At 37.9% G+C, this 20166-nt stretch overlaps 2 protein-coding genes across 2 annotated transcripts; one reads left to right on the top strand and one right to left on the bottom strand.

Annotated features, from left to right (window-relative positions):
- The first annotated feature begins 7246 nt into the window (after positions 1-7246).
- On the top strand, positions 7247-8775 carry LOC103957101 (aquaporin TIP4-1-like). The gene is made up of 3 exons (XM_048589626.1): positions 7247-7420; positions 7867-8102; positions 8233-8775. Exons 1-3 carry the CDS (start codon positions 7294-7296, stop codon positions 8614-8616), a joined length of 747 nt encoding a protein of 248 aa, XP_048445583.1. The 5' UTR covers positions 7247-7293; the 3' UTR covers positions 8617-8775.
- A 2487-nt stretch (positions 8776-11262) lies between these two features.
- Positions 11263-16612, bottom strand: LOC103957555 (carotenoid 9,10(9',10')-cleavage dioxygenase 1-like). The gene is made up of 13 exons (XM_009369742.3): positions 16220-16612; positions 15975-16115; positions 15515-15617; positions 14441-14703; positions 14013-14192; positions 13807-13885; positions 13633-13711; positions 13417-13479; positions 13112-13250; positions 12654-12993; positions 12498-12565; positions 11807-11977; positions 11263-11712 (listed from the first exon to the last, which is right to left on the bottom strand). The coding sequence occupies exons 1-13, from the start codon at positions 16328-16330 to the stop codon at positions 11602-11604; spliced, it is 1848 nt and encodes a 615-aa protein (XP_009368017.2). The 5' UTR covers positions 16331-16612; the 3' UTR covers positions 11263-11601.
- Between the last annotated feature and the right edge of the window lie 3554 nt (positions 16613-20166).

Genomic DNA, 20166 nt, shown 5'->3' with positions numbered 1-20166 from the left:
CTTGATAAAAAAATATTAAAAATTTGAAAGAGTGGGATAAGTAATCTCCCTAACTAAAATTTGTTCGTTTTGCTGTAGTGCTAAAACTACATGGCTACTTAAGAGATGTTCATCAGGATGGCTCAGTTGTTGTGAGGGAAATCAGGCGATTCTGGCAAGCTGATTTACATGGGGTTACGGCGGCGGGTACCGTCGGCCTCCTTCAGCTGGGATTTTTGCTTTTTTTTTTTTTTTTTTTTTTTTTTTTTTTGTGTCTGTTTTCTGCATTAGGGTTGTGTATGGGTCAGGGTTATGTTAGCATTCGGCTTGGGTCTTTGGCGGTGGCCTTTGTGCATATCCCTTTGGTTTAATGAACCTTAATTTACCCAAAAAATAAAAAAATAATAAAAAAAAGAAAACCTATTTATAGCTGATCATCTCACGATTGCAAATACATCATATAAAAGTTGGCATCGATGATACTTGTTCATGGATACGCCACTGCGAATATTAATTCCCCAGAAAAATGGATGAAACGATGGGGATCCTGTTGGTATTCACCGGAGTTTGCTTACTCAATACCAAAATATGTGGGTGATAAGTTTACAAACTCTATCACACCTCTCACTTTGCACTCTCAATAAAATTGGACAAAGAAAGAAATAGAGAAAGGAGGGAAGCAACAAGCTTTGGCAAAACACTTGGACTTTGATATATGACAAAAGGTTTACAAACTGATGGAATAAGAAAGCTTACAAGCTTCTTCACAATTGGAAGTGGGATTCGGATGGGATCATTCTAAAGCCTAGCAAGGAGGCTTATTTATACAAGCAGAAAATGAATAAACAATAAGACAACACATGCAAACAGATCATGTGAACTTTGGACAGCTTGCACACAGCAGCTCACATCTCTGCTGTCTTTCAACACACTTTCAGCTAGCACATGGAGGAAACTTTAGTCTTTGTAGTTGCAGCATGTGTGGATACAACCTGTAAAGAAACTACCAGCTAGCAGCAACCTTTTACAGCCTGTTTTTATTTGAATTTCCAACACGCCCCCTCAAATCAAAATGCCTTCATGCGTAGCATTTCACGCAATAACCGGAATGATTCAACTGGTAGTGGCTTAGTGAAGATGTCAGCCACTTGTTCCTTTGTGTGACAATAGACAAGCTCAATTGTCTTTTGCTTCACATGGTCCCTTAGAAAATGGAACCTGGTATCAATGTGCTTGCTCCTTCCATGTTGAACAGGATTCTTTGCAAGTTTGATTGCAGACACGTTATCCACATGAATCACAATCGATTCCACTTGTGGATGACACACTGACTTTAACAGATTTCTTAACCAAATTGCCTCACACACGGTTGAGGCTACAACAACATACTCGGCTTCACATGATGACAAAGCAACAATTGATTGCTTCTTTGAAGTCCATGAGAAAGCTGTTGATCCTAGAAAAAACACATAGCCAGTTGTGCTTTTCCTTTCATCTTGGTTACCTCCCCAATCACTATCTGAATAACCAAATAATTTTGCATCTTCACCAAAATTATAAAATAGACCATAGTTTAGAGTACCTCTTATGTACCTCAAAATTCTCTTGGCGGCCAGCCAATGAGACTCCCTTGGTGTTTCCATGTATCGACTCACGAGTCCAACACCATAAACTATATCAGGTCTTGTGATTGTAGGCTTCCAACCAAGCTTTTGTACACGGTTGAGTTTACAAACTCACCTTCTCCTTCCTTGGACAGCTTCAATCCAGTTGCAACTGGAGTGTTGACAATATTGCACTTGTCCATATTGAATTTCTCCAATATATCTCTCATGTACTTTTGTTGAGAGATGTAGATACCGTCACTTCATTGCTTCACTTCTATGCCAAGAAAGTATGACATTAATCCATTGTCAGTCATCTCGAATTCACTGAACATGGATTGCTTGAACTCACAGAACATTGCTTCATTGTTTCCTGTAAACAACAAGTCATCTACATAGAGACAAATAATTAAGAACTCACCTTTTGCACCATTCTTCATGTAAACTGAATGCTCGTATGGACATTTCTGAAATCCATTTTGGTGAAGGTAGTTATCAATCCTTGAGTTCCAAGCTCGTGGTGCTTGCTTGAGGCCATACAAAGCCTTCTTCAAACGATACACCTTTTCTTCTTCTCCTTGTACTTGGAAGCCTTCTGGTTATTTCACGTACACTTCTTCCTCAAGAACTCCATTAAGGAAGGCTGACTTGACATCTAATTGATAAATTTTCCATTTATGCTGAGCGGCAAGAGAGATTAGTAATCTTACCGTGTCAAGTCTTGCAACTGGAGCATAGACTTCATCATAGTCCACTCCATACTTCTGTTTGTAGCCCTTTGCTACAAGCCTTGATTTGTACCGATCTACACTCCCATCTGCAGTGCGTTTGATCTTGTACACCCACTTGACACCAATAGCCTTCTGATTTGGTGGGAGCTTTGTTAACTCCCAAGTGTCATTCTTCTCGATGGCATGGATCTCTTCTTCCATGGCTTTTTTCCAACAATTTTCTTCCACAGCTTCATTGAATGAGAGAGGCTCGTGGTCTGCATAGAAGCAGAAAAAATTGGTTTCTTCTTCTTCTTGTCCATAAATCTCTGTGAGACTCCTTAACCTCACTGGAGTTGAGGAGCTGCTTTCCTCACTAGATGTAAGACCACTCCTTGCAATTCTGTGCACTGGAGTTGTTGTGATTGTTTGAGCAGGCTGTTGCTCAATAGGTGGTACAACTTCTGGTTCTTCAAAATCAGTGGAAACGATCTTCTCTTTACTGACTTCTTTGTTGTTCCACTTCCATGTCTCTTCCTCACTGAAGATGACATCTCGACTAACCACTAGTTTGCCAGTTAGTGGGTTGTAGAGCTTGTACGCCTTGGACTCTTCACTATAACCCACAAACACACTTCTCACCTCTATCATCAAGTTTCCTCCTCTTGGCTTCTGGAACTTGAGCATATGCAACACACCCAAAAATTCTTAGGTGTGTAACATTCGGCTTGTATCCACGGCTTGTATCCACTCCAAGCCTCTTATGGTGTCATCCTCTTGACACTCTTTGTTGGACATCGATTCAACAAATAAATCGAACAAGCTACAGCTTCTACCCATAACTCTTTTGGCAAATTCTTCTCCTTAAGCATGGACCTTGTCATGTCAAGGATGGTTCGATTCTTTCTTTCGGCTATCCCATTTTGCTGTGGGGTATAGGCAGCAGTAAGTTGATGCCTAATTCCTTGCTCCTTGCAGTATGCTTGGAAAGCATTGGAGGTGTACTCTCCACCTCTATCTGATCTCACAGCCACAAGCTTGTGGTTGCTTTCAGCCTCTGTGAGTGCCTTGAACTCCTTGAAGATTCTTAGGGCAGTCGACTTTTCCTTGAGAAAGTAAACCCAAGTCTTCCTACTAAAATCATCAATGAAAGTAATAAAATACCTATTACCTCCATAAGACATGGGATCCAATGGACCACATATATCTGTGTGCACCAACTGCAGTGGTGCCCTTGCTCTCCATGTATCACCAACAGGGAACGATAGTCGTGTTTGCTTGCCAAGCACACAACCTTCACATACTTGGCGTGTGGCTTCAATTTGGGGCAGACCACGAACCATTCCTCCACTTGACAGCAACTTTAGGCCATTGAAATAAAGATGGCCAAATCGAAGGTGCCATTTCCATGACTCATCTTCCATTACACCGATGTTGCAACTCCCAATCTTTGTGTTCAACTTCAACGGGAACATTCGGTTCTTTAACATTTGAACACGTGCAATAAGTTTTCTCCTTGCATTCCTGAGAGTGAGAAACATATTCTCCATATGTATAATGTACCTTTTTTTGAGCAGTTAACCAATGCTTAGAATGTTGCTCTTCATACCTGGTATGTAGTAGGTATCGGAGATGTATTCTTCTTTACCATCCTTCTGGATGATCTTGATCTTCCCTTTGCCTTCAACTGGCAATTTTGAGGAGTCACCAAGACTTACAGATCCATAGGCCCCATCTTTTAGTTCGGCAAAAAACTCTTTCTTTCCACACATGTGATTGCTTACACCAGAGTCCAAATACCAAACATCTTGTTGGCTACTGGAATCATGGTGTGCTAGCAAGACTGTAAGTTCTTCATCAGTATTTCCACTTGATTCTGCCATGTTGACATGCTCACCATTTTTATGTGAACATTCATTGGCATAATGTTCATATTGCTTGCAATTGTGACATTGGATATGCGTCTTTCCTCGAGTAGATCTCCACTTCTGAGACTGACCTCGATTTTGTGCATAACCTCGACCTCTTCCTCGAGCTCGTCCTCGGCTACGGTTAGATGAACTCCCATGACGTGAGTTCCACTGCCCACGACCTTTATTTGGTTTGTCAATATTCAACTTTGACTCCAAAGCTTGCTCTAGCGTTGTGGGGCTTGCATTCTTCTGAATGCGTTGCTCGTGAACTAGGAGGGATCCTAGTAGCTCCTCTGCGCTCATCACCTCCAAATCCTTGGATTCCTCAATGGCAGTCACCACATGCTCAAACTTAGATGTGAGTGACCGGAGTATCTTCTCCACAACTCGTACTTCATCGAGTCTCTCGCCATTTCTCTTCATCTGATTTACTATCACAATGAGCCTTGAGTGATAGTCGGAGATGCTCTCTCCTTCATTCATGTAAGCAGTTTCAAAATCTGCTCGAAGTGACTGTAATCTCACTTTCTTGACCCGATCTACTCCTTTGTAGATTGTACTGAGTGTGTCCCATACTTGCTTGCTCGTTGTTGCTTCTGCAACCTTCTCGAACGTTGAATCTTCTAGACCCTGGTATAGAAGATACACTGCCTTTTGGTCATTCTTTCGTAAGTCCTTGAGAGTGTTCCTTTGTTCTGCAGTATATGCAACTTCTTGCTCGGCAGTGGGTACAACATACCCATTACTGATAACTTCCCATAGCTCCTGTGATCCAAACAATGCTTTGAATTGGATGCACCATCTTTCATAATTTTCTTTCTTCAATGTGGGAACTTGGAGTTGCACTAAATTAGACGCCATAGCTACTGCACTTGCCAGAATGGTATTCTGGCTCTGATACCAATTGTTGGTATTCACCGGAGTTTGCTTACTCAATACCAAAATATGTGGGTGATAAGTTTACAAACTCTATCACACCTCTCACTTTGCACTCTCAATAAAATTGGACAAAGAAAGAAATAGAGAAAGGAGGGAAGCAACAAGCTTTGGCAAAACACTTGGACTTTGATATATGACAAAAGGTTTACAAACTGATGGAATAAGAAAGCTTACAAGCTTCTTCACAATTGGAAGTGGGATTCGGATGGGATCATTCTAAAGCCTAGCAAGGAGGCTTATTTATACAAGCAGAAAATGAATAAACAATAAGACAACACATGCAAACAGATCATGTGAACTTTGGACAGCTTGCACACAGCAGCTCACATCTCTGCTGTCTTTCAACACACTTTCAACTAGCACATGGAGGAAACTTTAGTCTTTGTAGTTGCAGCATGTGTGGATACAACCTGTAAAGAAACTACCAGCTAGCAGCAACCTTTTACAGCCTGTTTTTATTTGAATTTCCAACAGATCCACTCTCAGCTCTCACGCCCCAAAAATAAATATTCAGTGATTGCACCATTTTTCAATGTAAATTATAATCCTAAAGTGTGAGCAGAAAACAAAATTTCTTCTGCATATTTAATAGTTCATTTTCTTGCAAATTATCTGTATAGTTTGGCCACAGCTGCACAGGCAGCAATGTTATTATAGTATATAGTTTTGAACTTTTGGTCGATAAACCTTTTACATAATTATGCGAATAACTGAATAAGCCTAAGTTTCCACTGATAACTAACATATATATACATATATACATATATACATATATATATATATAATATCAGTTCATATTTACAATTGAAATTAATGTTCACTAAGGGATAATGCAACAAAAATAATCCTTGAAACCATCAATAATTGAAACTATTTTACTATTTATTTATAATCACGTAAAGGAAATGCATATATGGAAGAAGAGGACACAAAGTGCACACTCAGAGGACACTCATAATATTAGAATATCGCAATTGTTTTAACTTTTATCCATTAATCTCAGCTTTTCGTATGATGGTATCACAGTGGGTTGGTGCATGGCACGATCAAAACTCAAACCCTATTTTTTATTCTTAGAGTTACAGAAGAAACACACTGCAAACCGGGAAAACAAATTAGGGTGTAGAAGGTGGAATAGCACACTAATATAGCTTTTTAGTTTTGGCTACAATTACATGAATGTGGTACTAAGGTTTTTTTTTTTCATGTGCATAGACGGTTACAATATCATAGTACTACATTTTGCCATATTATATTTTACGAGTTACAAAAAGTGTATTCATAAATTAAGAACTAATCCTAAAACAAATTAGAAGATTAATTGTAAAATTTAATCCTTATGGGTAAGGAACACAAATTTAATCTTTAGATGAGGAAATTTAAGATTACCAAAGAATTTTAAAATGATGAAATTTTATTATCTAGAATTTGTGAAATTTTTTGTTTAGTTAACCTAAAAGAACAATGGAATTTGAATACGGAAATTGTTATTTTTAAACTCTCACTCATAGAAATTGGGAAATGATACCTATTTATATGGAATTAAACTTGGGAATTGAAGGTCCCAAATTCTAAGTTCTTTTTTTGACACGGAAATTCAAAATTTCTATGTTTATGAATCCAAACAAAGAATTTGGTGCATATTAATTTATAAATTTTGACTTTTGTTAAAATCTCAAATTATTTTCATCATCCAAACATAATGTAAGACATCAAATACCAATGTACCTTAAATTAAACAATAATAAACAATTGTTAACTAATTAATTTTTTTTTCATCACAAATCCCTTCCAAGATTTTAATTTTTTAAAAGAAGAGGACGATGATCCTTGTTTACAAAATAATTTATATACCAAGATATCATCGTATCTCCTTTCTGATCTTGATGCCAAACAAGGTAAAGTTACCATGTAAATTTCCAATAGTACTGAATATTGGACTAGCTATATTGTCATTTCTGGTTTGCTTGGTAATTGGACAACTTCTGAAGCAGTCAATAATTATATTATTGGACCCAGCTGGATACGCATATATACATATATATATAAAACCTGGTTCATCAATGTTGATATCCTTATAAATAGTGTATACATTTTCATTGTCCTAGCAACTGCAAAATTGAGAGACCCTATAGGCCAGAGCATATAATGGCGAAAATAGCCTTGGGAACCACCGGTGAGGGTGCCCTTCCAGAAGTCTGGAGAGCCCTTGTGGTTGAGTTTATCACTACCTTCCTCTTCGTCTTTGCTGGTGTCGCATCAGCCATGGCTACTGGTAATTTATACGCACATACCCAATTAATTATATGCCATTGCTTTATCTTTTATAGTGTTTCAATAACCATTTAGTCTCGTGACTCACAAATATTCCATTTAATGAAAACATCTATGATTTCAAATCTCATATAAACCAAATGAATTGTTCATCAAGATAATTTCAAAGGGAAACGAGGAAATATATAATCTCTCCAACTATTAATCAATCACCCTACACATGAAATACCGAGTACTTGGAAAAACCTCTCGTTGATTAATGACCAAAACTCTTACATCGAATATGTAATGTTTAATCACTAATATGTTTGGGTTTGGTAGTTCATCATCACTATCATGGACACAGATCCAAGATCATAATTTCTCTGTCGTTTACTACATGATTACTAGTCATGTATTTTTGGTTATATTATGTATATGGTAACCGTCTGAGTTGTGGTGGGGCAGATAAGCTAGCAGCACATGCACTAGTGGGGTTGTTTGCCGTAGCTGTGACACATGCACTAGTTGTGGCCGTGATGATATCCGCCGGCCACATATCTGGCGGTCACCTTAACCCTGCCGTCACTCTTGGCCTCCTGTTTGGCGGTCACATTACCCTCTTCCGATCTATACTCTACTGGATCGATCAATTGTTAGCAGCTGCCGCAGCTTGTTACCTTCTAGAGTACCTCAGTGGATTGGTATGTTTAGAATTTTTCATCACGCTAAGTAGATGTCAATTTGTAGTTACTCAAATTTAAATTCACTATGAATCTCATTTATATCGTCATGTTACATGTCACATAATTTAATTGTTATTTTTTTTGGCAGACTACTCCAATTCATTCACTTTCAAGTGGGGTGGGCTATTTAGAAGGTGTGATATGGGAGATTGTCCTCACATTCTCCTTGCTATTCACAGTCTATGCTACAATTGTTGATAAGAGAGGATCTCTTAATGGATTGGGCCCTACACTAACTGGATTTGTTGTCGGGGCCAACATCCTAGCTGGCGGAGCCTTCTCAGGAGCTTCAATGAACCCAGCAAGGTCCTTTGGTCCTGCTTTGGTAAGCTGGAATTGGACTGACCACTGGGTTTATTGGGTTGGTCCTCTCATTGGCGGTGGACTTGCTGGGTTCATTTATGAAAATTTCTTCATTATTGGGCAAACTCATCTCCCAATTCCAACAGTGGAAACTGCTCTGTTAGGTTAATCTGCAGCTCTGCTTGTTATGTAACTATTGTATTTGGTGGGTTGGTAACTCAATAATTCAACCCCAAAGCTATTTTATATATTTACACATTTCCATTCATGCATGCATAAGCGACAAAATTGTAGCATTATTCTCAAGCTAACGCAAAAAATTTTGAGTCTTTCCCTCCTTTCTTTTTGGACCAAGCTGAAGCTTCACAAATCTCCTTGTTCATTGTGGCAGCATGGGCATTGGAGTAGCTGAAAAAAAAAAAGTTAGGAAGTAACAGCGATGAATGGGTTGGTACATCTCATTACACATTGTTGGAATCATTGCTTATGAACTTTTAATTTAGCTACCCAAATTTGTGACAATACTAATTGCAGAAAACATCATTCGTTCTAATTATCTCACTGTGCAAATTAATTGATATAAATGGTAATAGAAACCAATAAAAATAGGAATGGCAATATCTTCGATCATGGTCGAAATTTAGAAAATACTATAATACTGCATGGCGGGTAATTGTTAATGAAGATTTGTCGGACCAGTGGGCTCTATATACTTGTAGTAGTTTCTCTAAGGCTTAGTTAAAATAACAAAGATCCAATACACAAAATGCATGGAAAATATGTTTTTCATAATCATTCTTGGTATAAAATAAAAAGGTTGCATGCAGCAACAGAAATTATTGATTATTCTGATACTTTATGACCTACTGAAAATAATTACCTTTGAAGCAGCTTCCTCTCAACCCATGACGACAAGACAGGGTTAGAGAAACTCCTGTCCCTATAGTTCAATCCCACTCCAGACCTTAAAACTCTGGTCCAAACTTGCACTATAACCCGAAAACCCCGTTACAATTTTGTCCATCTCTAAACAAGGAGCCAAACACCTGACAGGCCCTCTATGCCCATCCAACACAGCCAAACACTCATAAGCAATTCCCTTCCTCTCTCCTCCAATCCCTAGTTGTTGTATCCTTTGACCCACTAAATATCAACTCCTCCACAACCACTAGGCGAAGCACTGCACACGTGTGACCCTGTAAAACCCCACCATGGTTAAATCTACAGGCAACTTCTCCTTCTTCCAAAAATTAATGATTCCATCCGAAGATCCAGAGTAGAGGAAGCAACTAGAGTTAAGTGATGAAGTGCTTAGGGCTATGGCGTTTATGGGGAATTTCAGTGTCATGGTGACAGTGTGAGAGTTTTTTTCCCCAAAACCCTTCTCCAAATTTTTACTGATCCATCCGAGGAGCAAGTGAAGAGACATCCATCATCTTGGTTCACCATAATTGCAGTTCATGTTCCACAAACGAGTCCACGCAGTTCTCGGTTAAAATTCTCCAGGGTACTGTTGTGTCCTGTAAGCCGATGTATATCAAACCTTCTGCATGACAATATACTAAGTAGGAAACACATTCTTTGTGTTTTATATTTTTGTTGGTTTTTGAAAATAAGGGAAATGAGCCTTTTTTTTCTTGGAAATGGAGGAAACCTTTTTGGATTTAAAATTGTCCGAGGCTGTATTCCATATTCTGATTTTGTGATCTTTGCGTGTGGTGAAAGGCATGTTACTATAAGCCAAAATGCTTCTTATTTCACCTGGAGTCGCCTGGAGGCATCTAACTCCATGTAGTCTGGTTGCCTCCATGCGCGGATTTGGGTACTCTTGGAGCCAGTAAAGCCTACTCCATGCCGCCTTGAAATTGCAATGGAGTAGACTGTAGATGGTGCCTTCGCGGTGGTAGGGGTGAGGCAATGCACAGTGATAGAGAAGTGAAGGGGATGGAATTTGGAGTGGGGAGAGGGTCCATGGGGACTCTGGGCTTGGGGTTGGCGTTAGGGTAAGTATTGTGGTGTGGGGGATGGAATACATTGAAGGGGCTGCCAATTATCAGTTGGAGACCTTAGTCACACGACTTGGTGATCATTATTGGAGAGGTCATTGGGGGAGTCTTCTATTGCATCATTTTCTTCTACATCTATGAAGCCAAAGACAGATTTCTTGCCATGGAATCCAGGGAATTAGGGTTTTTCGCAATTAGCAGGAGGGCTCGCTAGACATAAAAATTTAGAAAGGGAGAAGTATTATGTACTTTCTAAATTTTCTTTACAGCTAGAGAAATCAATGACTATATATATACTATACTTTGATTTGGAAAATCTGTAGGTAGGATCCATTACATAGTTGCTAACTTTTCTTAAATGAATTTCCTCTTCCAAGTTCCAACCCTACCGTCCTTATCCCATAAACATTAATTTGGGTAACAGAAAGGGCTTGTATAAGATCAATAAGCCAACATATTGCTGGTGGTTCGTTTTGATTGCTATATCCATATTAGGTGAAGGTGGAACGGTGAAACAATATTGTAGAAAGATACAGTTGGGAGAATTTGATGAGGGGTAGCTCGGATTAATGTGATCAACTTATACCTCTATCAAGAACTAATTATTATTTTTATCTGCTGTCATTGACTCATTAAAGAAAATCTTCAGCAGATTAACGTACGTTTTGTTAAGAGAGGCATAGAGAGAGGCTGATTTCATTATACAAAAGAAGATGATTACCATACAATTACAGAGAGAAACCCGGCTCTATACCATGTTAAAATAGAAAGAGACAACATAGAGAGATTGAGGCATAGAGATAAACTGATGACTTCCATGTGCATAGGAAGATTATTACTGATACAATTACGTACAAAGGAGCGTATGCTTTTTAACCACAGTACTCCTTAATAACAAGACTAACCACTCTTATCTGTCACTCACAATATGAGAACTTTAACAAACTTGACTGCCAGATTCTCTAATCTAATGAAACCTGTCACCTGTCACATATGCACAGGACTAAGTACAAAGTTTATGTCCCCGACTAAGTGTAATTTTCTTTTTCTGATTCAGTCCCTTGTACTGGCAAAGTTCCTTAGACTAGAGAGTATGACTATGCATGGGACTCTGTGAAGCTATATGCCATGCCTAATACTAATATTGACTAATTAAGCATTGACACAAAAGTCCCATGGAAACCATATGGCACCCTCTGTGGCAATGTGATTTTCACAATCGGTTCACTCTGAAACTTCATTGCATCAATTACATGAACCTGCATCAGCAAGATATATAATTGTTTATATATATATATATATATATATATATGTGATACAGAAAAACAAAGTTACAATTGGGTCAGAACTCACTTGGGTTACATGAGTGTTTTCATTGTGGACAAAAGTGACAATCCAACCATCATCTTCCTCTATGCCTCCATGTCTAGGCACAAAAACGCTTCCACTGCAAAAGTTGTTCTCCTCAAACTTATGGTATTCCACCTTTATCCACTGCTGATCGCTACACCTTTCCTCCTGATCCTATTATTATCAGTATCACAAATATAAATATGTACAATCACAAAAACGTAAGGGATTCCTATTAAGATAATGACAAAAGCTAAGTCTCATAAATTGTTGGGTTCATGCCTTTTAAGAGTATGTTCAATGGGAGAAGGGTTTTTCTTTAGGTCAAAGATAATTGGAATTGGGAGAAGCTAATTTGGTTTTAGCTTCCACTTTGCACCTCGCACAGAAATATGGAATTAAGGTAAATAATCTTTTGTCTAATTGGGGAAGCCTTATGGCCTCCCCCACTTAAAGATGTAAAGTAAAAAAAATATCTATATTCCACAAAGCCTTCTTACATGCATTAATTTGCAATGCTCATGTCATGAAGGGCAATCCTAATATCCCTCTCTCGAACATTTTCTGGATCAATCATTCCTTACTAAGTTGATGCCCATCCCATTTGGCACCTAGAATTCTCTCACCCAAATTGAGCCTTAGATTATTTGACTAAAAAAAAACTGTAAACTAAAACGAAATATGAATTCGTTACCCCAGATGGTGTGGAATGTGATTGATCATCCAAATATAATTTTGCTAGAGCTCCAAATTTACCCAAGCCTAATACAAAGTAATAAACATCAAGTCAATAATATTTAAAATCATCAACAATTGAGAATCAAGTAAAGTTTATATTTTCGTTAATTACCAGAGTTACAGCTTGCCACAGAATCAATGACTTGAGTATAACCATACTTGTGTTTTAAACCAGTGTATCGTTCGTTGATAAAAGGAAATTCCATGGCAAATTCAGTTCCAGTTAAATTTTTCTCCTCCTCAACTTCCCCAGACACCATGTTCAGTCTCCATTCATATACACGAGCAAAGAAATATCCGGTTCCAGCATCATCATCTGCTGCAGAATCATCATGATGTGCAAAATTGAACCCCTTGGAGAACCACTCAAACTTGTTACCAAAATTACCAACTCGTTCATCAGGACCTGGTATGAGAGATGTAAGAGCCCTACATCCCCTCACCACAACAACCTGTCCAATTATTTATTTATCAATAAATATAAACTATATATAACACGGTAAATATTAATAAATTTTAATCTTGATCATCCTGTAATTAAGTTCACTATAGTTTTAATTAGTAAATTACCTCATTGTCCTCCTCAAAGCAATTGAGAATGTGAAATGTGCAATTGGTTTGTACCTCAAACCATTTGACTGACTCTGCATTACCATAACGTGGCATCACTCCAATCCTCGCATACCCTTCCTTTTCATACTTCATTAATCTATATGCACATAAATGTATACATATATAGCATGAGCACATTAAAAATATCACAAGAACAGCTAGATTACTTCTTTTTAAATTCAACAACTCTGACAAGATTTGAATTCAGAACATATACATATAATACTTGAATGCCACTAAATCAGACATGTATTTTTACTTACGGGCCACCCATGACAAGTCTCTTTATATCCATGGTAAGGGGGTGATCAATGATTACATTGTACCTGGTGCCAAGAGAACAACAAACAAAAAGGGTTATAAATTTACAATTTAATCAGTATTTATGATAGAAAGTAATTAATAATTTGCAGGATTGATCTTTGGCTCTATTTTTCTGGTGGTGGGGGAACGTTGATTTATAGTTTTATAGCACTTACTTCTGCGTGACTCCTATATCATGGCTGAGGACGCTTCTTTTGAATTTGAGATCAGCCTTGTGCAATTTCTTTCCATCAGCTGAAATAGCAGTAAAACCAATTAATTACATGTTTAAACTCCAACATATATAAATAACACAATGTAGTTACAAATCAAACGAATTAATTAACTACCAGAAATAACCCCCAGAACATAGTAAGGTTTCTTTGCAGCTGTCCCCATCATGACCAGCTCTCCGGAACCTGGAGCTTTCTGAATTGCATATTAAAATCAAGATTAATAATTAACTATTTTAGGCAAATTAAATACTATATACATATATATATATGTATGTATATGTATATGTATATGGGAAAATACATAGGAGAAACGAAAAAACCTTTGGATGGCTAGTGAAAGGTCGATCCCAAGCACCATCGACATCCCAATCAGAAAGAGTTTCTAAGGTTGAGATGTCCACCTCTTGAGGCAGGTGATCCTCTGTAATCGAGTAAACCCTTCCTGAATGCTCAAAAACATTGGTGTTGCTAAAGTATTTATTGACTGTGCCAAATCTCAACTGCGAGATTTTACAGAAGAAAAACAAACTTAATTATATAGTCTGCATATAAGGATGCATATATTATAGTTCTAAATCAAGAGTAATGTTTTCTTGCGAGACTTATTGTCTAACAAACGTCACAGTATGACAGAAAACAACTTTATGAGACAATCTCATAAGAAAACATTTTTTTATTTTAATAGCAGATATAGGGTTTTATGTGTATGACTTTCCACCAAACAAATAGCAATCATCGATATAACTACCGCATTCAGAAGCTGCGCTGCTAAAACTGCTGAAGCATCTCCTTCTAGGACTGGTAAGAAACATGGTTTGTTATGCATTTGTTTCTCTAGCTTAAATGTTTCTGTCTCAACATATCTGTTCTTGTACGAGACAATCCAACTTCCATTTGGATCTTTTTTAAAGTATACTGCATGAAGCATTCCTTCTCCATCTACCCAAGTCTGGTTTGATTGCCCAAAAATTGAAACTGCGGATTTCAGACCTCCAAATAAAGGATTGTTTCCTGGAAATATATAACATATATGTTAAATAAGGACTAGACCCCAAAAGTGTAAGCTGACAAAAATATGTACTTTGAGTTAATAGTGATCTCATTTGGTCTAGTGACATGTAATTATTTCAACTTAATCGGAGGATCATATATATTCTATGAATTTCAATATCAAGCTAATTTCGGATGATGAGAACTCTGATACCATGTTACACTAAACTTCAAAAACTTGAGCTAATATGGAATTAGTCAAGAACGAACAATACAAACATTAAGTCACAAGGCCATTATTATTTAACACTATTCGTCACAAATAAGAAAATTAGTTTCTGGCAATAAAGAAACGACAATAAGAAAGTGTTTGGAGGTCACATACCCAACGGCGGAGCCTAGTACAAGGCTCCGGTGGGCTATAGCGGAGAGTTTTAGTTCTTTAAGCTTAAAAGTACTAGTCATTTGGGTTATTTTATTATTTTTAATTGTCTTAACCCACTTAGCAAATGAAAAGTTTGTATTTTAGAGCTGTTTTTAGGAAAATAAAAGTTAATTAATGTTAAATAAACTCAATTACTAATTTAATAGCAACAAATTAAAACTTCTACACCACGCATATGTTTCCCTTAATTATATTATTCATTTGAAAGTTTGAAGGCTAGAAGTCTAGAAAACAGACTATAAATTTCTTACTTCAAATTACTACTTTTAAGTTTATTATTATATAGCTTTATGTAGCCAACAAAAAAATTGAGCATTTAATTTTATAATAATAATTTTAGCTTATAGCCTGCCCACTGAATAATTCCTGACTATACCATTGACATACCATTTCTTATGAACACACCCTCAGAAAAGTCAGCGGGAATTTCTCCTTCAGTGCAGATGACCTCAACAAGGTCTCCAATCTCTTCAACTGGAGCAAAGTTTTCCTGTAAGAACGGGATATAGAATTATATCAAATGCATCGACCATGGTAGTGAAGTGCTAATGTAATGCTGGAAAATAAATTTCTACATCAAATGTAAATTATGGGAATACGACCATGCAGTCTCATAAGCTGTAAATTGATTAATTAGCTAGCAAAAAAATATAGCTAATAATTAAGCTTGAAAAAAAATGAAAATATAACTCTTGATCGGACTCAGTTGGAAATAAATTGGCATAGGGAGAAACAACTTCTTATAAGCACCGGTAAAATCTCTTAATTTCCCGTTGTGAGATTTGCATTCTCAAAATACCTTACAAGGCTAAATACTTTTGGGTGACCAAGAGTGAAAACAACCAACCTGAGATGGAAGCAATGGTTGGTCCACGAATTGGAACATGGAGTTCATGAGTGCATCTAACAACTTCCCAGAAGCGTTTTTCATGTTTTTGGACACATCCACCTTTATCAATGGAAATTTCTCCAGCTCTTTGAGTAGAGGCTAGAAAAACAGAAAGTAATATGAACAAAATCTCAAATCAAGTTCAGAAAATAATTGTCAATTTAAGCATAACCCTAATAAATGAGAGAGAGAGAGAGAGATACCTTAACAGTCAAGGAAAGAGAGGTTTTCAGGTGATTAAAGCTGTGAGATATGAAATGGGTTTGAAAAGACCCATTAATTGCATGTAAGTTAGCATAAGCAGAGCTTGCCATGGATCTCCGTCCCTATCTAACACCACTGTTTAGGGACAGAAATAGCATCTTGCTTGCACCAACTTCGGGGCTATTTGTAATAGGGAGTCCTAACATTTAATACAATGTGGAATCTTTAGGCTAACTTGAAATACAACATAGGACAACACATGTTATAATATAATAGAAGGTATATTTTAAATATTTTTATTTATACGATATGATACATAGGATATTGCTTTGTATTTTGGTACGCTGAAAAACTCCAATATATGATGACATCAAAATTGAATATAATTTTTTGTGTTGGAACGGTCACGGGCACGGCTTCAAGATTCTTAACATATCCTCTGGATATTAGTCCTAGTCTTGAAAGGTAGGCCTACATGAGCTGCAGTGCGCCATTCTTTTATAATTCACGATAAAAACAAGGGTGGCAAAAATAATGCCCGTTCTCTCAAAACACAACACTTATCCAACTGTTTCAAAAATTAAATTAAAATCTCTTAAAAACCAACGTATTGAAAACTTTGGTTGATTATGTTCATTACTTTTTAATATATTTAATAAAAAAATAATATTAAAATAAATAAGTAAAAAACTAATTGACATACACGATGCTCTTGGTTGAAGGTAAGGTGGAACAGCTATGGAGGCAACTGTCAAGCGGAAGTTGGCATGGGCGGCATGGAGAAGGGTTTGGCACCGGCGGCATGGAGAAGGGTTTGGCGCCGGCGAGTGAGGATCTCGAAGGTTACGCTTTGAGGGCGAGTGAGGATCTCGAAGGAAAAGCTACGATTTTCATGGCTGGGTTTGGAAAGAAATATGGCGATGGAGTGGGGGTCTTGCCAGGAGGAAAGGAAGAAGGCAGAGAGGGCGGATTATGTTTCTGGTTTACCACGAACCTGTGTTGGGAGGGGTAAAATGCTCCCCTGTAAATATTAGTTCCTTCTCAATACTGTCTGTACGTGGCCCGGTGATAAGCATGGCGGATTTGGATTACGTTAATTTTGGCTTCTAACATGAACTCCTATAATGAAGCTTTTCCTTTGTTTCTTTCGGGAGAAAAAAATTAGGTTCACATCCTTATTTTTGTTACTCCATTGATTAAAATCATATTCCTTTTGAATTTTTGATCAAGGTCCTTGGGTTTTAATAACATCATTAATTATTTAAATAATAAAATATTTTTATTTTTAAATATATTCCTTTAGTGTTAAAAATGTTACAATTAGTATATTTATATTTATGGCTAAATTTTTTATCATAATTTTTATTTTTAGCTTGTACCTATTTTTAATTTGCAAATATTTTTTAATTTGTACCAAATTTCTTTTCATTTTTAATTTGTACCCATATATTAGTTTCTTTTTGTGCCCATATTTTTTAAAGTTTTATTTGTGTTTGTACCCATGTGTATACCGTCACGTGACATTGTATATTTAATCAATGATAGAAACATTACATATGGTATATTTATGTTTTATGCCTAAACTTTGTATCATATATTTATATTTTTAGTTTGTACCCACTTTTAATTTGCAACATTTTTTTTTAATTTGTAGTATTTTCTTTTTAGTTTTATTTTGTACCCATGTATTAATTTCTTTTAGCGCCTATATTTTTAAAATTCATTTGTACTCATAATTTTTAATCTTTTATTTGTACCCTAATTTATTTATAATGTACCCATTCTTCTTTATTACCACTTTGTTATATGTGAAATGTACCATTTTTTTGTAAAATGCACCAATTTTTTAACTGTGACATCCCGTCCCGAAACTATCGAACCGTACGTGTGAAATGACCATTTTACCCCTAGTTTGTTCTATTAGGTTTTTGGTGTTTAGTGTGGTGTGGACAGGTGTGGGGGTCACACACACACACATTCACACTTGCTATCTCTCTCTCCCTCTGACTTTCCTCTCTCTCTCTCCCCCGAGCTCCATTTCTCCTCCTTCCCTTTGAAAACGTACGGACAAACCCACAACCCACACAATCCTAACAGATCGTGGAAACCAGCTACACCATTCAACTCGTAAGGTCGAGGCGAGCTCAACCATACCATTTTCAGGTGAGGAATACTTCGTTTTCACGTCGATTCAACAATGGCCGAATTGAGTACTGTTCATGCAAGTTTTATACATTGAGTTTTTGGACTTTTGAAGCTTGTAGAGGTGTTGGTGAGGTTCCCAGGAGCGTCGGAGTAGCTCGTTGGACGAATTTGGACGTCGGGAAGGCCTGGTTCGAGGTTAGCCGAGCTTGGAGTTTTTGGACAGGTATAATCTCTAGGTTTTAGCCCTTAAAACTTGTTGGGACATGTTCTACTAGTCTAGAGCTTTCTTTTGGTGCAAAAATCTTGAAAAACGGTTGAAAAACGAGCGAGAAAACCTAAGTTGCAGGTTTTCCGGCGACGGCGCCGGCGAGGGGGGTTGGCCGGAGAAGACAGAGGAATATTCCGTTAGGGTTAACGGAATATTCCTAACAGAAGCTAACGGCGTCAGTCAGGGTTAACGGAATATTCCAGGGAATATTCCTGACGGCGTCACCTGACGCCGTCAGTGTGCAGGTCACGTGGCCGCGCGTGGGGGCGCGTGGACCCGTGCCTGTGCTGGCGCGTGGGGGCGCGTGCGTGGTCCAAAAATTATTTTAAAAATATGGTTGTGATCGTGAGGTTGTGTAGGTCACGTTGGTATATTCATTTGTCCATTTTGAGCAATGTATGAGAAGTTATTTTGAACGGACGGTTATGTGCTCTAAAGTTAACGTTTTTATAGTTAATTCGCATATAGGTGACACGTATCCCGAGGACGAGCGTGCACATTCGAGGCAGGGGGGCTACGACCCTTCTACATACCAGTGAGTGGGCTTTTGTTTTCCGTATATACCTATATACATTTATATTCCCAGAAATTGATTTAAAAAGGGTTAATTGCCTTATGCCATGTACTTTATTATTTATCGTTTATGCATCGTTGCATGCATCATTTGTGGCATACATATACATATGCATACGTCATATATATTTATGTGGGGGTGCTGCGGAGGCATAGGTGAGTGCCAGGTAAGCGTTAATTAACGATTGCATTAAATAGTGGTTAGAGATGATTAGAGAGCTCATAACCTGCACCCCCGGTGTTAGTGCTCCCGCCCAGAGTAGGGCACAATCCTTCACGTGTTGTTCACCTCCCGCACCATACGCTCAGCTTGGATCCAAGTTAGGTGCATAGGCCTGTCGTACAGACCACAGTAGGTGGTTCCGACTCGTAGGTGACCCGCGATTATTCGCACAGCCTTCACGTGATCGTAGCACTAGAGCGTATATACATGTTACACCCAGGCCTGTCGTACAGACCCTTTAGGTGGTTCCGACTCGTGGGCAGGTTTAGTTATTGAGATTGACATTTGAGCTCTATATACAGCCGTACAGGTCGCGTTAGGTGACTCCGGTTGTCAGAAGATTGTGTGATTGATACGACTCACACCTGAGCACTTGCATATCATTAGGAGATTTTGTCATAGCACATATTGAGCATGATTGGCATACCCTTGAACACGTTTGAGCATATCTATACATACGTACATATGTTATTTTCTGGGACGTATACAGGTTTTACGGCGAGGGGTTAGTTGTGTTTTGCTAAATGGTTTTCAAAGAGTTTTGTTTTTGCCCACTCACGCTTTTGTTTTGCGCCCCTCCAGGTTCTAGTTGCTTAGCCGTTGCGGTGGTTTCCCTTGCGAGCTTTTCGGCGTTCTGACAGACACTCCACATTGTAGGTTCGCCTTCGGGCGTACTACGGTTGTTATTTTATTTGGACTGCTATAGACCTGCTCTGAATTTGTATCGCACTAACTAG

This window comes from the organism of the source record quoted next, unplaced genomic scaffold, assembly GCF_019419815.1.
Source record: "Pyrus x bretschneideri cultivar Hongxiangsu unplaced genomic scaffold, Pyrus_bretschneideri_v1 Contig1, whole genome shotgun sequence".
NCBI classification, from domain to species: Eukaryota; Viridiplantae; Streptophyta; class Magnoliopsida; order Rosales; family Rosaceae; genus Pyrus; species Pyrus x bretschneideri.
Note: the sequence above shows the minus strand (reverse complement) of the source record. Positions and strands in the feature narration are given on the sequence as shown.

Excerpts from the sequence above, each read along its gene's own strand:
- LOC103957101 (XM_048589626.1), top strand. The coding sequence starts at position 7,294 with ATGGCGAAAATAGCCTTGGGAACCACCGGTGAGGGTGCCCTTCCAGAA. Across the intron at positions 7,421-7,866 it reads CGCATCAGCCATGGCTACTG|ATAAGCTAGCAGCACATGCA; the intron begins GTAATTTATACG and ends GTGGTGGGGCAG. Across the intron at positions 8,103-8,232 it reads TAGAGTACCTCAGTGGATTG|ACTACTCCAATTCATTCACT; the intron begins GTATGTTTAGAA and ends TTTTTTTGGCAG.
- LOC103957555 (XM_009369742.3), bottom strand. The coding sequence starts at position 16,330 with ATGGCAAGCTCTGCTTATGCTAACTTACATGCAATTAATGGGTCTTTT. Across the intron at positions 14,193-14,440 it reads CAGCGCAGCTTCTGAATGCG|TTGAGATTTGGCACAGTCAA; the intron begins GTAGTTATATCG and ends AAAATCTCGCAG. Across the intron at positions 11,713-11,806 it reads AAAACACTCATGTAACCCAA|GTTCATGTAATTGATGCAAT; the intron begins GTGAGTTCTGAC and ends TTGCTGATGCAG.